The sequence below is a fragment of the Antechinus flavipes genome, chromosome 2 (genome assembly GCF_016432865.1).
Source record: "Antechinus flavipes isolate AdamAnt ecotype Samford, QLD, Australia chromosome 2, AdamAnt_v2, whole genome shotgun sequence".
Taxonomy (NCBI): Eukaryota; Metazoa; Chordata; class Mammalia; order Dasyuromorphia; family Dasyuridae; genus Antechinus; species Antechinus flavipes.
The window spans coordinates 244,684,379-244,706,524 of NC_067399.1; the positions used below are offsets into that span (position 1 = coordinate 244,684,379).

At 40.3% G+C, this 22,146-nt stretch overlaps 1 protein-coding gene across 1 annotated transcript in view; it reads left to right on the plus strand.

Annotated features, from left to right (window-relative positions):
* RBM38 (RNA binding motif protein 38) overlaps positions 1–17,743 on the plus strand; it is a 30,215-nt gene extending 12,472 nt beyond the window's left edge. Inside the window, exon 4 of the mRNA XM_051976642.1 lies at positions 16,298–17,743. Within this exon, the coding sequence (XP_051832602.1) occupies positions 16,298–16,598 (301 nt within the window). The 3' untranslated portion in view covers positions 16,599–17,743. The remainder of the gene's footprint in view (positions 1–16,297) is intronic.
* Positions 17,744–22,146: the final 4,403 nt, after the last annotated feature.

A 22,146-nucleotide genomic window follows, 5' to 3' on the forward strand; every position in this document is an offset into this window, starting at 1 on the left:
GAACTGAGCAAGTATCTGATGGTCACGAAAGGAAAATGACATTCCTTTGCTCTCCATCAGTGGCCTTGATGAATCGACTTCCCAAGAAGGGTCTGAACCTACATATTCAGGAAAGCGTGTGGATTTGAACCTCCAGCATCTTTTCCGTTGTATTGTGCTCAGGGTTTCCAGGGTGATGGACAATGTGGCTCTCTTGTTGCCTGGAGGAGAACAAGGGAGGAGGGCAGGGTTAGCTCTGTTTGTGTTTGGACTGTGTGGCTCACAGGATCACACCCCTTCTCCTGGCATTGTTCAGGTCCGACTGTTAGCAAGATAACACCATAGCCTCCCTGTAGTTTGGTGTGGCTTCCTATATTTTCTTAAGTGATCCTCATGAGCAGAGGAATGCAGAAGATTCCTTTCAAAACCCCCCAGTGCTTTCCCAAGGTTCAACAAAAGACAGTCAAGTACACAGGGCTTACTTTTTTCTACTTGTCAGAGTCTGAGTAGCTTCTGAGGATTATTGATGCTGGGCCCTTCTCCCTGTTAATTTACAGCACCATCTGCCCACTTAAACATCTGTCCTCTGCCCATCTGCGTTGGTTTCTCCCCTAAGGGGGATGACTTCCTTCTAATAAGTACTGTGGTAGAGCAATCTGCAGACTCTGTTTGGACCCAGATCAACACATTCCTTAAGCCTGCCCTTAACTTGGCAAAGGAAAAATAAAAAAGTTTTCTCTAGGGAGTGACCAAGAACACAGAGAAATCTTCTAATTGGCAAATAAGTTCTCGACCAAAACTTCCCAGCAGGTTAGATACTAGGTCATAGTATGCGATGGGAAGGAGGTTGTATATAAAGGTAACTTAGTTTGGAGAGTGGGGGACTCATTAGGAAAATTAATTTTGCTGAATTGTTGGACTGGTTTCTAAGTTATCCTTGGCCCTTTTGGGGGCCTAAAGCAGTGACATTAAGAGAATGATTTGCTTGGATTTGTCCATTCTTTTTTAGTCCCCAGAAAATAGATAGATAGCTATGGTAGTTCTACAGTAGGAGTCATGATCTGAGCTGCGTTCCCACCTTGGCCCTGTTGCTTCTTGCCTGTAGCCTCATGCCGGTCTATTTAATTTTTCCAAGTTTCAGTTTTCTCTATCATGAGGTGTATTGTATTAAATGACTTCTAAGGTCCATTTCAACTCTAAATCCTGTGGCCCTCATGTTCAGTCCCCTAGTCATGACCTGAATGACTCCTGCTGAGAGGGTCTTAAAGGGGAGCTTTATGGTTAACTCCTTAGATTTCCTTAAACCACTTTGTGGAATCCAAATGTGGATTATCACTGCTAGAGGGTACCTTAGGAAGATCCTGTGAAGTGAACAGGTCCAGCATTCAGAAGCAGAAAACCTGACTTCAAATCTCATCTATTGTAGAAGATCCTTGGGATTTAGTAATTCCTCTTTTGGCAGTGGGGGTCTTTATTTGTAAAATTAAGGGTTAGATATAATCCCCTTTTTACAAAACCTGTGATCAAGTCCAATGTACCTGTGGATTGATTCAGGAAAGGAAAGTAACCTTCCTTTGCTCTCCAGCAGTGGCCTTGATGAATTGACTTCCCAAGAAGGGTCTGTCCCTACACATTTTTTGTTGTATAGAAAGGGAAAATGGAGTTCTCTGGTGAACCGGTGGTAGAGTTCCCCCTATCCCCCCAACCGCATGCCTTCCTGGACATCTGCTAGCTTCTAATGCTGGAAGGCTCAGGTTTTTGAAGAGTTTGGCTCCCAATGGGGGCTTTCCATCCACCCAGCTGCCTCTGCCTGCAGAAGAGAGAAGTCCTGTTCTGCAGCCCAGGACCGACAGGCAGGGAGCGTCGTTCAGGCGCGGTGGAGGCCTGTCATCATATCCGGGCTGTGACGCAGCAGTAGCCTCCATGTCACCGGAGGCGCAATGTGCCAAACGCCGACACGTTCCTTCAGCCCGAGCAGGGAATGCAAAGTATTTGGAATCGTGCTTATTTACTTAAAGCCGTCCCTTGGAGCAGCCTCTGGGAGCCAAGTTCCTGCCCGGCGTCCTGGGTGTGCGTGCCTTTGCCAGTGAACATAAAGGACTTTGTTTCTCTCTTCCTAATGGAGGTCACTGCCAGAGGGTGGCATTTGTCTGTTGGGTGTGCAGTCAGTTCCCAGAGGCCTTTGCACCCGAATGTTTGAAAGATAGGAAAATGGACATTTCTGGGCTCAGCATCTCTTGAGTAGGCGGGATACAGAGCTACCAAACCTCATCTCATGCTCCCCGTTTCCCAAATGCCAGTCATTCTCATTACTTGGGAAGGGTTTTTATTAATTAGAAGAGTATCCAAATATCCAGAAGTTTCAAATCCAAGTGGATTAAGGTTTCTTTTTTCTTTGAGCCTATTGAATTCATGTGGTGGCCATTTCCCTTCAACCTTTCAAATAAATGTCATTTTTATCATCATTGTGTGATTCTGTTCTTGTTCTCTCTTGACCCTCTCTTTCTCTTCCCTTTTCCTTCTTCCTTTCCTCCTGCCTTTCTCTCTCCCTTTCTCCCTTATCTCTCCCTCTTTCTTTCTCTCTTACTCTCATTCCTTCTCTCTCCCTCTTTTCTCTTTTCACTCTCTCTCCCTTTCTAGCATGGGTTCAGTGATTTAGTCATCTCTCTGCAGATGACTCAGATCTATCCAGTTCTAACCTCTCTCCTAAGTTCCAAACCTCCATCAATAGCCGCCTGTTGGATATTTCCAGATGAATGTTTTGTAGGCATCTCAAACTCTTGAAGATCAAGCCAGAAGAACTAGTGATGTTTAACCTGGGGGGAGCGGGGAGAGAGAAAGCCAGTCATGGTAGGGACTTGGGAATGGGGCAAAGATAGATTCAAGAATTTGAAAGGGTTGTCATGTTGTTCTTTTTAGCTTCAGAAAACAAAACAAGTGGAATGGAGATAACAAAGGGCATAATTTGATCTTAATGTCAGAAAAAACTTTCTCAAAAGTGAAGCCTTTACCAAAATGGCATGGGTCCCCTTGGGAGATGGCGGATTCCCCTTCATTGGAGGCCTTTTAGCAGAGATGAGTTATAAAGCTTATATTGTCATATTGGAAATTACTTAGGGTGTAGATTGAACAAGTTGACTGCTGAGATCCCTTTCAGTTTTTAAAATTCAGTGATACTTGAAACAAATCTCATTATTTAATATCTCTGAAATCTACCCTTCCTCCAAACATCTTTATTTCAATTGAGAGTACCAAAATTATTCTAATCATTCAGATTCAGAACCCTTAGAGTCGTTCTTGATTCTTTTCTCTTTCTCACTGACCCTTTCCCAATATTCAGTTTCTTGCCAAACCTCATCTATTCTGTCTTCATAACATTTTAAAAATGTGCTCCCTTCTCTCTACTTGAATCTTCATTACCCCTCACCTGAGCTGCTACAAGTCTCCTGGTAGAACTCTTGGTATCTAAAATGCCTCCTTTCTCTCTTTCCATATAACTGCTAAAAAAAAATCTTGAAGCATTAGCCATGAATATATCTTTATTGTGCTCTTGAACTTTCGGGGGTTTCCTGCTTCTTGACTACAGTACAAGTGCCTAACTTTGGCAACAAAACCCCCCATGGGATGACTCTTACCTGCCTATTTCATCTTATTTTCTTGTATATATTTGACATCCAGCAAAAAAGTTCTGCTTGATGTTCTCCAAATTTGACTTTTCCTCTTTCCATGATTTTTGCAAAGAATCTCTATGGGAAACCTTTTCTCAGCTTCCTAATACTAAGTGATCTCTTCCTTCTCATTGTCTTATATTTAATCAGTCATATTAAGTACCTACTATTTATTAGACATTGGGGATACAAATAAAATAAACGAGTGACCCCTTCCACCTCAGTGCTAGTTTCCAGCTTCTTCCATTCTTTGGCTAAATCTGTCCTCCAAAAAGCTGTCTTAGTTTTGTGTGAAAGAACATTATTCCAAGTCATCTTTCTCCTTTTTAACTGACCTTGCTGACCTCTGATTCAAAATAGCATCCCTCAAATGCCCAGCAACTGTGGATGACAGTCTATTATATTAATCCCATCCTCTCCCCTTTCCCCTTTTTGGGAAAAAAAGCTTCTTAATTTTAGACAACAGCACAAATGACTGGGAGGAGCTAACTACAGTCTTAATCAGACAGGAGGATGTGTGTTATGACCTTCAAGCCTGTGAAAAAAGAGCTCTTTTTAATTGTCATCCATAAGAAATTAATTATATAGCTACTCATTAAATGTTTATCCGGAAAGGGAAAGGCATGTTGGATATAGAACCATAGAATTTCAAAGTTAGTCATTTAATGTTGAGGAAACTGAAGTCCAGAAAGAGGTAGCTATTAATTAAGATGTGGATGAATTAGAGGTGGAACCAAGGCTAAAATCTAGGTCTTTGGACTCCTTGTTCCCACTGTCCAAAATGGAAAGGAAAACCCTCATAGTCAGTAGAAAGAAGGCAGTGCTTTGACCAGTGAGATGTAGATTCAAGCCCTTTCTTGGGGCAAGTCTTAACCTTTCTTATCCCCCCTTTTCCAGAAGAGGAAACCAATGCTAAACATGTACTTCCTGCTTTACAGGGTTGCTTCTTGGACAATCCTTTGTAAATTGTAAAGCCCTATATCTGGCGCTTAGTTGTTCTTTATTACTTTTATGATAAGATCTGTACAACCTTGTGCTTTCTATTTCTAATCTTGGTGATTCAGGATAGCTTCAGTTCTGTTACTCAGGCTCTGTGGGGGGAGTCGGATCGGACATTTGTTGTTCTTGGTCCCCAGTGGGAGCCCGTTGAGCTCCTCTCAGATTTGATGTATGTCTCACCCGGAGCTTAGTCACTGGGAATCCCCCAAACTGCCCTTCCCCGCTGTTTTTCACACAGAAACTCACATTGCTTAATTACTCTTTTTTCCCCTGACAGAGCAATCTTTTGGCTTTTAATCAAATCTGCAAATATTGAATTGTCTGCTTTGGTGAATCCTGGTGATACATAGAAGTCCAAGATAAACTTCACTCTTATGGATTGTAGTCTAGTTGGAGAAACAGATACAACAGATATTATAGAAATTAATAATAATACTTCCTACTTCTATAGTATGTTTTAAAGATTTATAAAATGGAGTTTTCTTACAGCAGTTCTAAATCAGGAAATATAAGTTATTATTTCCTTAAGTGTAAGTTATTACATTTAATAGATGCAGAAATTTAGGGAAATTCAGAGAGATTAGATAGTTTGGCCAAGATTTTTTTTTTTAACTAGTACTTTTTAATTGACAAGGTGCTCCTTTGACTTTTCACCATACACTGTAAGGAAAGTTCTGCAAATTAATACTCTAAAGGCAAATGATGTGCTCAAGATCATATATCTAGTATTATGATAGATGAAAGATTTGAACTGTTCTTGGGACTTTTCCCACAACATTATATAGATCCAGGACTGTCCTCAATGTAGAATATGCTAAAAAAAAAAACAAGTAAGTTACAGACTTAGAGTGGAAACAAGTTCAGAGGAGGGAAGAGATTCCTATAAGCTCAGGAATTCAAGGAAGATTTGGAAGGAAGAGTCAGGAGTTAAATGTTATACCTTCAAGAATGGATAGGATTTAGATAAATAGAGAGAACATGTTCAGGGGAAATTCGTTATGTGAAGAGGGGCACTGAGAAGGTGGATGCAAAAGATGTATTTGATATATTTTTGGGGGAAGTGAGGTGTTGATTCCAGAGGGAAACCTGAATTCAAATCCAGCCTCTTACAAGTACTAGCTTTGTGACCCTGAATAAGTCACTTAATCCCAGTTGCTTACCCCAAAAAAGAGATAGTGTGGATAGACCAGCCTGCTGCACATTTGTAGAGGTTATTTTCTTACTGAGAATTCCTTGAACTATTGAAATTACAGGCCCAAACTTTTTTTTTTAATATATATATATCATTTTCTTAGTTACTTTTACTTCATTCTAGCAGAGAATAGCTTTCACTTTGATGTGCTCATTCTCTGACATTTGGGTAAGAGCTTAGTAGCCTGTAGCTCTGAATTAGGAACTGTCCATCACTGGGTGTTAGGTAGGCCATAGCTACACAATAGCCGTACAGAGCTCAGTCCAAAGTGACTGATAACAAACCAGTGGAAAATTAAAGCTGTATTTAAAAATAAATAATTCTAGATTATTTTCAAATACATAGATAACAGATAAGCTGAAGGCTAAACTAAATGTTATTCATCCATATGAGCATAGAAATCTATCTTAGCCTGCAGGAAAGTAGGAGGAGAAAGGGGTAGAGTTATAGAAGAGAGGGCATTTTGAGAGGAATGGTCAGTAGCAAACACTTTTGAAGAGGAACAACGCAGAAAGAAAGAGAATAGAACAAATTAGGGAAATACTGTTAGAAGTAGTAATTGTAAAAAGAATTTTGAGTTAAATTTATAAAAAAAAATAAGAGCAATACCCCAGTTGATAAATGATCAGAAGATATGATCTATGCCCAAAAGGTTATAAAATCACGCATTTCCTTTGACCTAACTATAGCGCTACTAGGTATGAATCCCAAAAAAGATTTCTAAAAAAAGAAAAGGACCTTTATGTACAAAAGTATTTATAGCAGCTCTCTTCTGAGGGCAAAAAAAAAAAAAAAATGGAAACTGAGAGGATGCCGCTCAGTTGGGGAATGGATGAAAAAATTGTGGTATGTTATTATGGTTTATTGTTCTATGAAAAATGATGAGTAGAATACTATCAGAAAAACTGATCTTCCATGAACTTAAGGGAAGTGAAATGTACTGTATATAAAGTAATAGGAATGTTCTGGGATGATCAGCTGTGATTGACTTTTCTATTCTCAGCAATACATTGATCCACAACTGCTTTGAGAATTTATAAAAAATCCTATCCCTCTTTTTTTTTTTTTACTTTATTTTTTTGTGGGGGGAAGATCTATTTCTTTTCACAACATAACTTTTATGGAAATGTTTTGCATAACTTCACATGTACTTTTTTAATGAAGGTGGGGGTAAGGATAAGGAAGATAATCTGGAATTCAAAAGTTTTTTTTGAAATGTAAAAAATTGTTTTAAATGTAACTGGGTAAAAATAAGAATATTAAATAAAAATAAAGTGTTATTGAACGTAGATTTATAGAACCTGCTTTAACAAATGACTTCATTAACTTCCAAAGGTCCACGATTTTAGAGCTACTTCTCTCCTTGCCCATTGTAGCTTTTCTTGCATGATTTCATGACTTGCCATGGTGAAAATAAATCATCACATGGAGGCTAATGGTCTAGTGATGAGCCCCTCCTGTTTTGTTAGGCTGTCTCACCAGACATAATAGCATTTTTTCAGCGCTCCTTCTTGTTAGCCTCTCCACAGTGTTTTGACTTTGTCATCTCCTCTTGTCTGGTATTGTCTCTGCTCTCTAAGTTTTTGTGACACTTTTCTCTCTTGTTTCTCTTCCAATATGACTTCTCACTCTTTGCTGGATCTTCATTCGGGGGGGGGGGGCATCCACTAACTATGATTACCCAAGATTCTGTTCTGGGCCTTCCTCTCCTTTCCTCCTTATTTCACATGGTGACCTCATCTCCTCCCATGGATTCAGTTATCAAGATTCTTCCCAGATCTCTTTATCCAGCCCTAACTTTTCTCTTGGGCATCACCAAATTGCCTCTTGAACATCTCAAACTGTATGTTGTGTAGACATCTCAAATTTAGCGTATCCAAAACAGAACTCTTGTCTTTTCTCCCTTTTTTTAAGCTGAAAAGAAGACACATCTTATTTCTCTTTATCAAAAGGTCCACAATGAACTTTCCAATGAATCAATCCGATAGTCTTTTCTTCCCTTATTCAACTATAGATGAGACCAGTCCATGATGTCTGAAGTCAGAGAATGTCTGTCTTTTCTTCCAAGTGCTTCCCTATGTTCTAAATGCTGGAAGGATCACCATCATCCTAGTCACTCAGGCTTGCAGCTTTGTTATTCTCAGTTCCTCATTCCCACTTACCTGACATAGCCAACTTGTTACTAAATGTTATCTACCTTCACAACCATTCTGATATATCTTCTCTTCAGTCACACAGTCACTAGCATGGTTCAGGCTTTCATTCCCTTGTGTCTATGATGTTAAATAGCTGCCTGATTGGTCTTCCTGCTATAAACTTCTCCCCACTCCAGTTCATCTTTCATTCAGATGCCAAAGAGATCTTCTTAAACTATCACATCACCTCCCTACTTGTTAAACCCCATTGGCTCCCTGTTTCCTCCAGAATCAAATAAAAAAATGCATTTTGACTTTTAAAACCCTTCTCACCTTTCCAGTGTTCTTATACATCATTCTCCTCCATGTGCAGCAATAGTGATCTCTTTACTGTTCTTGCATATGGCATCCCATCTCCCATTTCTGTACCTTGCCGTGACTTTCCCCCATTCCTGCAATGTTCTTCCTTCCTAACTTCCAAGATGTCCTGGGTTCCTTCAAGACTTAGCTCAAAACTTTCCTTCTGCAGAAGGACTTTTTTCACTTGCCCTATTGTTAGTGCCTTTCCTCCAAGGATACCTTGATACCTTCCATATACTCTATGTGTATCTATATCTAATTTCCTTTCTCCCTTCTTTCCTCCCTCTCTTCTATCCTTTCTTTCTATTCTTCCTTCTTTCCCTCTCTTCCTCTCTTGAATTCCTTCCTCCCTCCCTCTTTTCTTCCCTTCCTTCCTACCTTCCTCCCTCTCTTGCACCCCTCCCTTTTTCCCTTCCTTCCTTCCTTCCTTCTGACATTTATCCCTGGAAAATCTTGTGTTCCTAACTTTTTGCCCTTTTACCTTCCCTCTCCTCCCCTATCAAGCAATCCCTGGGTTAAACATGTACAATTGAAAAGGACAATTTTTAAATCTTCCATTAAGCTTTTCCTCCTCATTGAGGCTCAGAAGTGATTCTGGGTTCCTGAAGATTGCACCAGCAGAGGAAGCTTTGACAAGTCCTTCCAGGCTGAAAAGATTTCAAGGAAGGCTTCTGAATTTAGCTATATGTCTGTTGTCAGAGGACTCTTGCTGAATTCATCACATTAAATCACTGGCTGAATTTTTCAGGCGCAGTAAGTCATAAAGTCCATCATTAAAGAGGTTGAAAGGAGAGTTGCAGATTTCATAACTTAGGAAATCTTGAATTCTTTCAATATTTAAGTTTATAATTAGTGTAATAAATTCAGGTGAGTAGTCCTGCCTAGGTCTAGTTCTTGAAAACTTTTTCTTTAAGTAGGCTAAACATTTCCCTTCCAAATTTTCTGACATGAATTTATTACCAAAAAAGGTTTTGCAAAAGAGTAAAGAGGTAACTATCAGCTAAGCTGTTTATGAACTGCTAGGTCCAAATGGTGCTGGAGAACCCAGCTGAGGCATTTAGGATGATATCTCAGGTGAGGATTATAAAGATTTATGTCCATTTCCCATGGAACAAAACCTACATCTTCCTTTGCCTCTCAAGTTTTAGGAAAAAAGTAGGGGTGGGTTAATATAAAACTCACATCATAAAAACTTCCAGAAATATTGAGTATCTTGACACAGTTGAGTCATATGCTTTTTCTTCCTTGTTTGGAGATTATGGGTCAGTTTAAAAGCTCATTGAAGGATTAGTAGTAGCAAAGATAAAATTATGAGTGATATTTGAGAAGGATGACAATTCAGATCCAAAAAAATCTTGACAGATTAGGTAGAAAGAAACAAATCCAACAGGAAGAAATTTAAGAGAGAAATAGCCAGGATGTCCCCAAAGTCTTAGTGCAGTTTCAACTGTTAATGCTTCAGTGCACAAGACTTTTGGAACACCTTGTATAGTTTTGTACTTGGCTTCCCAAAAAAATCACCTTCACAGTCACAAAGGGTTGGAGCCCGGGCAACATTGAATGGAAAAAAAAAAAAAAAAAAAGACTGGGGGTTTCAGAAGCTCAGAATGAGTCACCAGCCTGACATGGCCGACCAAGAAAGCTAATGTCATATGAGAAAGCCCCATAGTGTACGCAGGATGAAAAGCGACAGTCCTATTATAGGCCGCCTTTGGCAGACTCTATCTGGAATGTCGTGTTTGTTCTGCACCCCCGGGTGCAGTGGGGAAAGCTATGGGCTTGGTTTCAGTTCTGGGCTTCCCTTCAGGCCTTTGTAAAAGGGAGGTGCAGACTAGCATTTAGAGGCCCCTTCCTGCTATGGGCTGAGGAAGGTGACCTGGCTGGCCACTGGAGATAACTAGAAGGAAGTGGGAATAGTTAACCTGGAGCCCAGAAAAGCTCCTGGGGGTATTCCAGAAGGGGGGGTAGCTGTGGATGGATTATGATAATAGATAGAGATAATAACTGTTGGCTCTTCCTTAATGCCTTAAGACCATGAAAAGGCTTTACATACATTATCTTATTTGGTCATTGAATTACTATTGTAGTTACTATTGATTTTAATTTCATAGAAGAAAGAGAGGTTCAGAGTTATCTGAAAAGTGTGGAAGAAGGTTTAGATTTATGTGATCATAGAATTTAGAATGAGAAACAACATTAGAGATAATCTGGTCCAAATACCATTTTATTGCTGAGAAAACTTGAGTCCTGGAGAGGGAAAGTGTTCAGGATCACACAAGAAGCAGAGCACTCTTCTAGTTTCTCCATCTAGGCCTAGATCGCTCTTGTTCTATTTGTCTGTCCAATCCCTGACGAAAAGTGGTGGGTGGAGGTTTCAGAGGAGGCAGATTTTGGTTGTATGTAAAGAAAACCTTGCTAGCAATTAGAATCATCTAAAAGTGGAATGGTTGCTTTGGGAGGCTGTTTGACCACTTGTTGAGGACATTGTTATACTGCAGACTTTTGGGACACAGAAAACTTAACAGAAAACTTTTTTTTTTAATAATAGCTTTTTATTTTCAAAATATATGCAAAGATAATTTTCAACATTCACCCTTGCGAAACCTTGTGTTCCAAAATTTTCTCCCTTTCCCATCCTCTCCTCTAGACAACATGTAATCCAATATGTGTTAAATATATACAATTGTACTATACATATTAGAAAACATTTTTTAAATTGTTTTATCTATATTTTTTTCAATCAACAAAACCTTTTTCTCCCTTCCTTTGTCCATCTCTCCCCATCTGGGGGAATAAAAGGAAAGACCAAAACTTCTGCTTCACACAATACAAATGTGACTTGTTAATAGCAACAATAAGGAGCCACGGATTTAAAGTCACACACCCTATCTCAGCTTTTCTTTTTGCTACTATGTGACCTTGGGATGTCATCTTATTTTTTCAGTCTCAATTTCCTCATCTCTAAAATGGGGTTGATTGGACCAGATAGCTCTGGACAATGATCCTCTTGTTAGTTTCCTTCTAAGCTCAGCTTTAACTTCAGCTTCCCCATGAGACTTCTGATCCTCCAGCTGTTAGTGCACTTTCTACTTCCCACCTCCACCATACACACACACACACACACACACACACACACACACACACACACACACACGCTGTTTTCTCCTGCCTGCCCCTTGTTTCCAATGAGGGATAATTTCATTTTTTTTGTCTAAGTTCTGGCACTTAGCAAGTACTTAAATGCTTGCTGATTATTTATGTTATTATTATTATTAACTTCATTTTCCTTAAGGAAAGCTGTTCTTTCCCACCTATAATGGGATCTCTTGAGACTTTCTCTGTCTGGCACATGGCTTGATACCATGGAACTTTTTCCTTTTTTTTTTTTTTTTTTTTTTAAATCAAAGTTCCCAAGGTCATCCAGTACGTTTTGGGCCATCTCCAGTCATCTTGACTTGGACTTGACTCTGAACTTAATATTTTTTTGTTTCCTTTTTTATTTTAAATAAAGCTTTTTATTTTCAAAACAAATGCATGGATAATTTGACAACATTGACCCTTGAATAGCCTTGTGTTTCAGATTTTCTCTCCTTCCTCCCACTCCTTCCCACTCCCTCCCCTAGATGGCAAGCAATCCAATATATGTTAAACATATTAAAATATATGTTAAACCCAATATGTATAAACATTTACAGAATTCTCTTGCTGCACAAGAAAAAAATCAGATAAAAAAAAGAAAGAAAATGAGTAAGAAAACAAAATGCAAGTGAAAAACAACAAAAAGAGTGAGGATATTATGTTGTGATCCACATTCAGTTCCATGGACTTTTTCCTAACCAGCTTCAGGGAGCTTGCCCACACCATCAGATGCTGAAGAACTGGGCAGAGAATCCATATAGAGTAAGGGTTGCCCTCTCTACCAGGGAGTCCCACCCTCCACCCAGTACCTCTCCCTGCAGTGACTGGAGCAGATAAGCTTCTAGTTTCTTCTCAGAACCAAAGGAGGATAGCCTGATTAGAAAGTAACCCAGACACATGGCAAGCCCCTGCCCCAGCAGGCCATGGGGAAAGCTGGGTTATCTTGTTGTTGTTGTTTGTTTGTTTAAACCCTATTTGAGGCCAGGCTGGAGTGGTAAATATTGACAGAAATTAGCCACTGTAGGGATAAACTTGTGGTTTGGTGGAGGCCCAAGGAAAAACTTGCCTTCCCTGCTCAAGGGTAGTGGGAGACCACAGCTGCTCTTCCCTGCTCTGAGCAGTGGATGGAAGTTCAGATTCCACCATTCACTGGAGGGCAATGGAGGAGGATGTTTCTGGTACAAAATGAGAGGAAAAAAATAGGAGGCTGTATAGGGAAGGGGAGAAGGACCATTATTCTTCACATCAGAGGGGGATTTTCTTTGAACTCTGTTCAAGAAACCTTAGTTGTAATAGTTGGAGAGGACCTTGGGGATCAACTAATCTAATCTCCTGAGATGCCAGGAGAGGACATAAGAGAAATTGATAGTCTCTTTGGCCACTAGGACTGTAGCTTCCCCTTTGTTATTGTACTGTATCTTCTTGAAATTTTGAAGGAATTGCCATGGAGGGCATGGAGAGAATGACAGCTATATTTCGTTCTCTTATGTGGCTAGTTTCCTCCTTGTGGAAGTCCTGGGAAGTAGGACTCCTGCCTGAGAAGAGGGGGTTGTTAGTGCTGACCAAGAGACAGAACTGGGGCTCTCTGGATGGGCTACAGAGGTGACCAATAATACTGTGTAAGACTCTACAGTTAGAGGGCTTGGGTTCAAATCCCAACTCCGACCCTTATCTGTGCAAGCTCCCTAAACCTCCCTAGTCCCTGTTTTCCTCATCTAAGATCAGAATAGAAGGCTTATGAAGTCTCTTCTCGAATCTCTCCTATGATCCCAACAGAGGAGAGCCTTTGAATTACACACACACACACACACACACACACACGAAGAATGCAGTTCTTAGAACTCTTTTCTGTCTTCCAGCGGGACTTCTCCCCGAAAAGGTGAGAGTCCCTCATTGTTTCTTTGATCTGGTAGGGCTGGCCAGAGAGAGGGAGAAAATCTCTCCCTCTTTTCCCCCCTAGCTTGGGTTTCTGGGGCCTGAAAGACAAACATCCTCAAAGGTCACCATTGCAGAATATAATGCAAGTCACTGCCTGTTTCTAAAGGGCTTGGGTGTGTTGACATGGTAACTGCAGGAAGAATATCGCATTGAGGAAAGTAAACAGAAAGAGTGCTGTGTTCTACCACAGCCATCACCAGCGTTCGGAGAGGTATGGAGGCAGGCAGGGAATTTAAAGGTATCCCTAAGTGAGAAATTCAGGCTGTGGTCTTCAGGCACCCAGGAGCGATTTGCAGCCAGCTGGAGCCTAAATGAAGGTCTAACTCAGATCAGGGACAGACATGCAAATGTGGATAAAATAAAATCTGACTTGAACCTTAGCCCAAAATTTGAATCCCATAGAGTTTTATGGCCCAGAGAACTTTTGATCTACTTCTTCCCCTCCCCACCTTGTTTGACCCATAAAGTCATTACTTTTTTTAGGTTTCCCATCATGCTTTGTAATCATCAAAGTGCCTTCATGGATTTGATTATAAATGCTATCTTTATTCAGCATTACATTTCCCCCCCAAAGTACCTTTAACCATTTATTTCATGGTGGGCTAGAACTATCTGGCCCAACCTCTCTGTTTTCCAAGGGAGGAAACTGAGCTCAGGGAGATGCAATGTGACATTGCACCCAGGCCCCTCTGACTGCAGAGCCAGTGCTGTTTGCATTGTGTTGTGATGTGAGGCAGCCAAATGGCTCACTGCACAGAGAGCAGAAAGAGGAGGGACAAGGCCAGGAGGACCTGAGTTCAGCTCCAGCCTGGGACACTAGCTGTAAGTGTCCTTCACTGCCGCGTGCCTCAGTTTCCTCAACTGCATTAACTGGAGATAGTGATAACATTGTCCTCCTGGTGTTGTGAGGTTAAATGAGATAATATTCATAAAGTGTCTGGCACATAGTGGGTGTTCTATGAAGGCCTGTTCCTTCCTCCGGATAAACAATTTCTTGAGGTAGGCAAGCCAAGAATAGAGGGAAACCAAGGCTGAAGAGTTACACAGGAAGTTGGGGCTTTAATGTACTTAATTCTCAGGATCTTGGGCAGTTCAGTTGACTATAAGTTGTAGAACAATTTTGGCCCTGGTAAGGATTTCCTTGCCGTAATTGCCGGCACCAGCAAAATCACAAGTGGGGAATAACAGCAGCAGTTTGGTCTGTTAAACTGAGCTTGGAACAGAACTGAGACCAGAATCCAGATATCCCAATGCCTAGTCTGGTGTTCTTTCTGCTCAATCAACAAGCTTTTCTTTAGTGTCTGTGTCAGGCTCTCTACCTTGTTAGATCTAGTTCTTTTTCTCTGTGAGTCTCTGTCTCTGTGTCTCTCTTTACCATTGTCTCTCCCAGTCTCTCTTCTCTCCCTCCCCTCCCCCCCCCCCCGCCTCTGTCTCTCTTTTTTCTCTCTCCCCCCCTCCCTTTCTCGTTCTCTTCTCCTTTCCCTATCCCTTTATTTCTCTCTCTTTCTCCTTTCCTCTTTCTCTCCTTTTCCCTCCTCTCTCTCCCTCTCCTCATCTAGGTCTCTGTGTTTTTGTCTGTCTGTCTGTCCCTCTCTCTAGCCTTTTTTTCATTCAGTCCTATCCTGATTTCCAACAAGACTGAAAAGTAAAAAGTCCATCTCCTACAAGAAAGACCTGACAGTATTAGACACCAATGAAGAAGAAAAGAATGGCTGGCTCAGTCTCCAAAAGTAATCTGAGTTCATCATCCATCTTTTGTTCTAAATTAAACAATGTAACTTAGCTTCTCTTTTCCTAAGTGTCCCAGTCATTCATTGATTCACATATGTAACACTTCTTTTTTTCTCCCATAATACTTTTGCTGGGACCTCTTTTGTACACTTTCCTCATATTTTCTTTCTCATTAGGTTTTACTTTATTATTATTTTTTGAGGTAATTGGTGTTAAGCTTAGGGTCATGCAGCTAATAATTATCTCAGTTTGGATTTGAATTCAGACCTTCCTGATTCCAGGGCTGTGCTCTATCCACTGTGCCATCTAGCTGCTCCTAACATAAATTTTGTATGTCTTCCTCTCTTATGGTATGGTATGATATAGGTATGCCCCTCATTAGACTGTAGCTTCTTAAGAGCAGGGGTTGTGTTTTATATTATTTGTCTTTCCCGTGTAATTGGTATGCACACAATATATAACTTTGTAGGCATTCACTTATTCAACAAATATTTGTTACATCCGAGACCATGTGTTAAATATAGACCTATACACACATATCCACCCAGTTCTAGCCTCCGAGAAGGTTACAGTCTGCTTGGGAATTGGAGAAATAGGCTGTCATAGAAGAATTAAAATGTTTTACAGCTGGAAGGGTTGCAGCTACAAGAAGTATCAGGAGGCAGCATGATCTGAGTGCCAAACAATTGATATGGGCAGAAAAAGGAAGCGATTACCCTAAGTGCCAAATGATTGATACAGGCAGTAAAAAGGAGGAATTCATCACAGCACAGCTTAGGTTTGTGGGGAGACTTCACAGAGGAGATGGTGCGTTTGTGGGCTGTTGGGAACAGCTCATGCTTTACAAAATGCTTCCTCTTTTACTACTGCTGTTAGTATCATCCTCATGTTACAGGTAAGGAAGCTTTGGCTTGTAAAAATAAAGAGATTTGCTCGGAGTTATGGCTGCAAAGTGTCGGAGCTGGGACTCGTGATCCCTTAAGTCCCACTTTTCTTCCACTAAATGACACTGTCTATCTAGAACACTACTGGGTCTTGGGGAGTGTTGACCACAGCAGCCACTATCATTCTGTGAATTTACCTGACAGATTTCCCTTCTTCCTTTTTCAGCTTTTTTTAACTTTTGCTTTTTTTCCCCCCTCGATCGGTCTCTGCAGGCTTACCCCGCACTATATTTACCCACAAGCGATTGTTCAGCCCAGTGTGGTGATCCCCGCTCCTGTCCAGTCCATCGCATCCCCCTACATAGACTACACTACAGCGAGCCAAGCCTATACCCAGTACACCACGGCCGCCTACGACCAATACCCTTACGCCTCCTCTCCCGCCGCCGGCTTCGTGGGATACGGCTACACCAGCGCCGTGCAGGCTCCCCTCGCCACCACCAACCCTGCAGCCGCCACCACAACCTTTGTGCAGTACCAGCCCCCACAGCTGCAGCCTGACCGGATGCAGTGAAGAGACCCACGGAAGGACAGTCTGACTTCTGGGGGATTCAGCAAGATGCTCAGTGATGATGCGAAACAAAACCAAAACACAAAAAAACCAGCAAAAATAAAACAACAAAAATAACCTACCATAAAATGACAAAAAATACCAGAAAAACTTATTTAGGTGCATATGAATACCTAAGCTATTTATATAGTATTGAGGGTAGACAAAAACCCTTTCAGATTTTACTATACTCATGGAAGAAGAGAGAGTTCTGTTTCTTTTTTTTTTTTAATCGGAAAATAATGTCTTGATGATGGCCTAAAAATGATGGAAGAATCTAACTGAAAACCATACAATTACTTGCACAATTTTGTGGTCCTCTTCCAATATGTCTCTCTTCCTTCCCATCACTCCTGTCATGCCAGCCTGCAAGCCTACTCTTTACCATGAGGTACACAGAGATACTCGGCCAACCAGCGTAACAATCTTCTCTCTCCCCCCTTTCCCCTTCTGGTTGTACAAAAACTTTGTAATAATACTCAGATGCCTTACTGAAAAAAAGAACTATTTTTTGAATATTTATTGCGATTTTACTCGCATGAGCTGTGAATTGCAGACAGAAGGTTGGTAGTAAGTATCTGCCTCGTTTAATTCTCATTTACTAAATTATTGTATGTAGGTAAGTTTCTAAGAAAATGACTGAATCACTTCAACATGCAAAAGGGAATATTGTTCTTGAGGAAAGTAAAATATTCCTACAGTAAACAACGCACTGTAATATTTTTCTTATTTTAATTGTTACACTGTTCAGATCTCAAAATTTAAGTATATTTTTTAAATGGGGAAAAAACCCACCACTTGCTCCTCCCTATCACCCCAGGAATACAGAACTTATTGTATACTTTAGAAGCTCTTTTATTATTGCTGCAACCTAAGGAAAGAAAATGATGACAGTATTTATGTAAAATAAATGAAATCAGTAAAATGGGAACCAGCAGAGCCAAGGAAAATCCCAAGAACTGATTAATGATGTTAACCTATCTGAACAAAAAGAAAAAAGGACATTTTATGCCTGTGGTACGATAGCTGTCTAAATAAAGAAAACAGTCTATATAAGTTAAGTGGATTTTTACAAAGAAAGCAATAAACTGTTTAAGATTGTTCTTCTATGTGATAATTGTATGTTGTGCATCCCTCTCACCCTCCCCAGAAGGTAAGATGTATTTGTTAAGACACAAAACTAAGCTGACGACGGAATGGAATGGGATCTATTCTGACCTTGGAATCAGAGTGGGGAATCCCCAAGAGAGAGCCAGGAAGATTCTAATATTAGTAGAGTGATTTCTCTAGGATTGGTTAATCTGTTCTTCCAATCTCTAGCCACATCTGTCCATCTATATCCACACTGCCCATAGTTTTATGGTGAGCTTCCAAACCCCAAATCCTCAGAGCTGTCAGGGATCTGGAGAGAAAATCACTTAGGCCGATCTTAATTTCCAGAGGTAGAAACCGAAATCCTCCCACAGAAGCGTTACTCTTCCAAGGGACCGTCACCCATTGCTTCGGCAGGGTCTCTGGAATATTTGGTGCCTTTTGCCCAGGCCCGTTTGGATTTTGTTGTCCCTCTGAGCCTGTTTGAGTTTTGGCCTTTTTGGCTTTCTTGGTTTCTGAGTTTTAAGAGCTGTTTCTGAAGATGTAGCCAAGTTATATAAATACTTAACACTGCTTCATTCCTCCAACAAAGCAGTCAGGGCTGGGTTTACCTGTGGGTGATCCGGCTTTCACAGGCCTCAGGGGACCTGCTGGGCTTTAATACCTAGTTATTAGGGAGGTTGGAGCACTGGAGAAAACCGAGTTGCTATTGATAAGCATAGAACCTACTAAAGAACTCATTTTGCAAGGGGGGAGGCCTGGTGGAGGTGCTTGTGGATTTCTTTCTTTTTTTGAAGCTTGGAGTAAAGAATGGTCAGCTCTCCAGTGACTTGTAACAGAAGCTATTTTAAACAGTGCCTTCTTGCATTTGGCCAGTAAAAATCCACAAGTGGAGAGCTTTAATTTGAACTGGATTTCTAAGACGGTTCAGTTTAATGAAAGAAACTTGGTAGTTTCAGCCTTGCAAAATGGCCACTCATGAGAACCAAGGAGCCAGACTGGTATAACTAGCTGTTTGAGTTTAGGAAAATCACTTTTGTTTGTCATCTCCTAATGCTTCAATCCAAAACCCCACTGCTGTGCTAGGGGAACCTCCACTGGAGGCTTAGTGCCTTCCTCCAATGACCACAGCCTGTTTTCTATCTCATTAGAGACAACTGGGTGGTTTTAGTGCTGGGCCTGAAGTTCAAATCTGACCCAGATGCTTGCTAACTTTCTGACCCTGGGCAAGCCTCCATTTGCCTCCAATTCCTGATCTGTAAAATGGGGATAATAACAGCCCCTATCTCCCAGGGTTGTGAGGATCAAATGAGATAATAATTGTAAAGTTCATGGCACATAGTAAGTACCATATAAATGTTATTATTCTACTTGCCATCAGCTTACCTATCTGAACCTTCACCCTAAGAATCACCAGGACTTTCTTTGCCCTACAGAACTCACTTATACATGTTACTCCTCCAGTTAGAGCATGAGATCTTTGAGAACAGGGATTGTCTTGCTTTTCTCTTTTGTGTCATCAGTACTTGACACTTGGTAAGTGCTTAATCGATGCAGATGATTAATCTGAGCCTCAGTTTACTCCTCTGAAAATACTTCACATTCTGGCAAGGTAGACAAACGCCTGTTTATTAAGGTGGTAAATATGATAGTATTAAGGTACAATATAGAAATAAGAATTTTTAAAAATGCAAACTGTATTTCAAAATGTTGTCTGCCTGTCCAATAGGGAGCCTATCTTGACTTGGCCAGGCTGGTCTGAGGACAAAATATGGCTTCTTCCACCTCTACTCAAAGTCTTTCTGGTTTGCTGGGGCCTGCTAGAGTTTAGGCTCTGACAGTGTAGCCTTCCAAACTCAGGCTTTGTTAAGGCAAAACAGAAAGACTCTAGTTTATTTGAGAGAAATATGTTATGTAGAACTTGTCATATGTTTTAAAAAGCAGAAAGAGCGATAATAACATGTGTAAAATGCACATATGTATTACATAATGAAATTGTGATAATTATACTCTAATAACTAAATTATAGTACTAGTATATTTATATATTACACATATGTAATAGGTGTTACATATGTTATATATCACAATCAGCTATTATTTATTTAATATATGCATTTATATATATAATATATATTATAATGATGTGTTTTGTTTACACAATGATATATGACATGCACCTGTATGCATGTATGTATTTTCTGTATATATGTGATACATGTGTAAGACAATTATGTATAACATCATATACAGGCATCATATATTAGATGCATTATTTCTCTGTTTTTCTAAATTACATTTGTTTTCCTCATGGGAATCCCAGTGGAATGCCATTTTTATTCTATTCCCATGAAGACCAAGTGCCTGATATTTGTATAGCATTGTACTGAGATTTAGATCAGGGGAATCCAGATTTTTTGATAGTAGGATCCCATGATCAGGAATCCATATGTGCCCAGAGGAAAGGGGCAAGGGAAGGAAGGGAGCAAGCATTTGTTAAAATACCTGCTATATATTGCTAGCCTGCTATAGCCCCATATGAAGTATTTTGCAAATTTGATAATGAGGAGGCATGAATTCAGTTCTATAAATAATTTGTTTAATTGATCTAAGCCTCAAACCTGACAGATGGTGATAATAATAATGACTAACATTTCACAGTAATGAAATTTGCAAAGCACCTTACAAATATTATTTAATTTTATTATTACAACAACCCTGGAGGGAAGTAGTATTATAGTCCCCTTACAGATGAGGAAACAGAGGCAGGCAGAGACTAACAAGTACTTGAACTCCAGTCTTCCTCAATTTAAGGCTCTATCTACTATACTACCTAAGTGACCTGGTAGTAAAGAGAAGTTTTTAAAAGAAAGAGACAATGAGGCTTCAGATGTCTGGCCTGTGGTTTCAACTAGAAATGCCAAATACCATATTAAATATCCAAAGAGTTACGAGACCTCAAGAGAATTTGTAAAGCTCACCTTTGGCCTTCAGGGTTAAGTAAGGAAAGGGATTCCCAGAACAGGTGGTCTTCAAGTAAGGTTAGGATTTTGATGGGGAACGTAGGGAGAGAAAATATTCCAGGAAGAGGGAACAAATGGGACAAAATGATGGAAGCAGGAAAACACAGTTTATAATCAATCTGGTTGGAGCAGAAGCTTTATGGAAAATAGTAGGGTAGGGAGCAGGGGGAAAGATTGTAGAGAATTCCATGCTAAGGAATTTGGATTTTGTTCTATGGGCAACAGGGACACATTGAAGGCATTTGAGCCCGAGAAAAGCAGAATGAAACGTATATTCCAGGAAGCTCAATATATTGTGGCATAGGATTGTAGATCTTAAAAAGACCTGGGAGACCTTCCTATCCTCATTTTACAGGTGAGGGAATTGAGGCTCAGAACTAAGAACAACTGTCATAAGCAGGATTGGAACCCAAGTTTTGTGACCTCAGAGCTGGTACACTACACTGTACTTCCCTGGCTGTGTAAGACAGCTAAAAGAAGAAAGGTGAAGGAGATTGTGCTTTTTTTCCAGGCAGTTTGTTGGGAATATATGTTGTATTGAAATAAGATGAATGAATACATTTAAAAATAAATGAAAAGTTTGTTTTTTTTAAAGAGGTCATTTCAACAGCCTAGAGACAAGGTTAATGAAGGAGTGAGCTAGGATGGTGGCAGTGGGATAGTCAATAAAAAGGTCAGTTTATCTTTGGATGCTGCCATAACATCAGAGATAGAGGCAAATTACCTGTATGGCCTCTTCCAACTCTGATTCTATATACTTGTTACCAATGGGAGAGACTTTGCAAAGAAAGGATAGATAGGACTTCATAAAACGTCAGTGTTTTATGTCTTGATGCCCAGGAGAAAAATGTCCTCATGAGTCAACACAGAGAATTTAGGAATAGGACCTGTCAAGCTACCCAGAAACTTGAAGAACTTGCTGAAGATCCTAGTTCAGGGGAGGGACAGAACTGGGTTCAGAACTCAAGTTTCTTGTTCCAAAGGCCAGTCTGTTTCCACCACACATATCCAACACATCATTTTCACCTGAGCTAAGTCTTTTGAGTAGGACCAGCTTCCTAAATGTTTTTTCACTCAAGTTCTTTGCTTTGCTGTACCCATGAGAAAATTGGAGCAAGACCCCAGTGCCTGACCTTTCATAGTATGTGGTAGGACTGATCCAAGAGAAGAGGTGAACCTTGTATAGTTTCTCTTAAGGGCTTTGTGCTGTAGTATGTTCAACATCACTCATCCCTTAGCCTTTCCCAGTTGCTACTATTTTTATATATGGAAAATTCCTGTTTCCAACATATAGGGAATGTCCCAACATTTGACTGAGAGAGGTTTCAGATTTCCGAGGTCTGAATCTAGACGCCAGCCTCTCTAGGGCTTTACTTCTCATTACAGAAAGCCAATCCC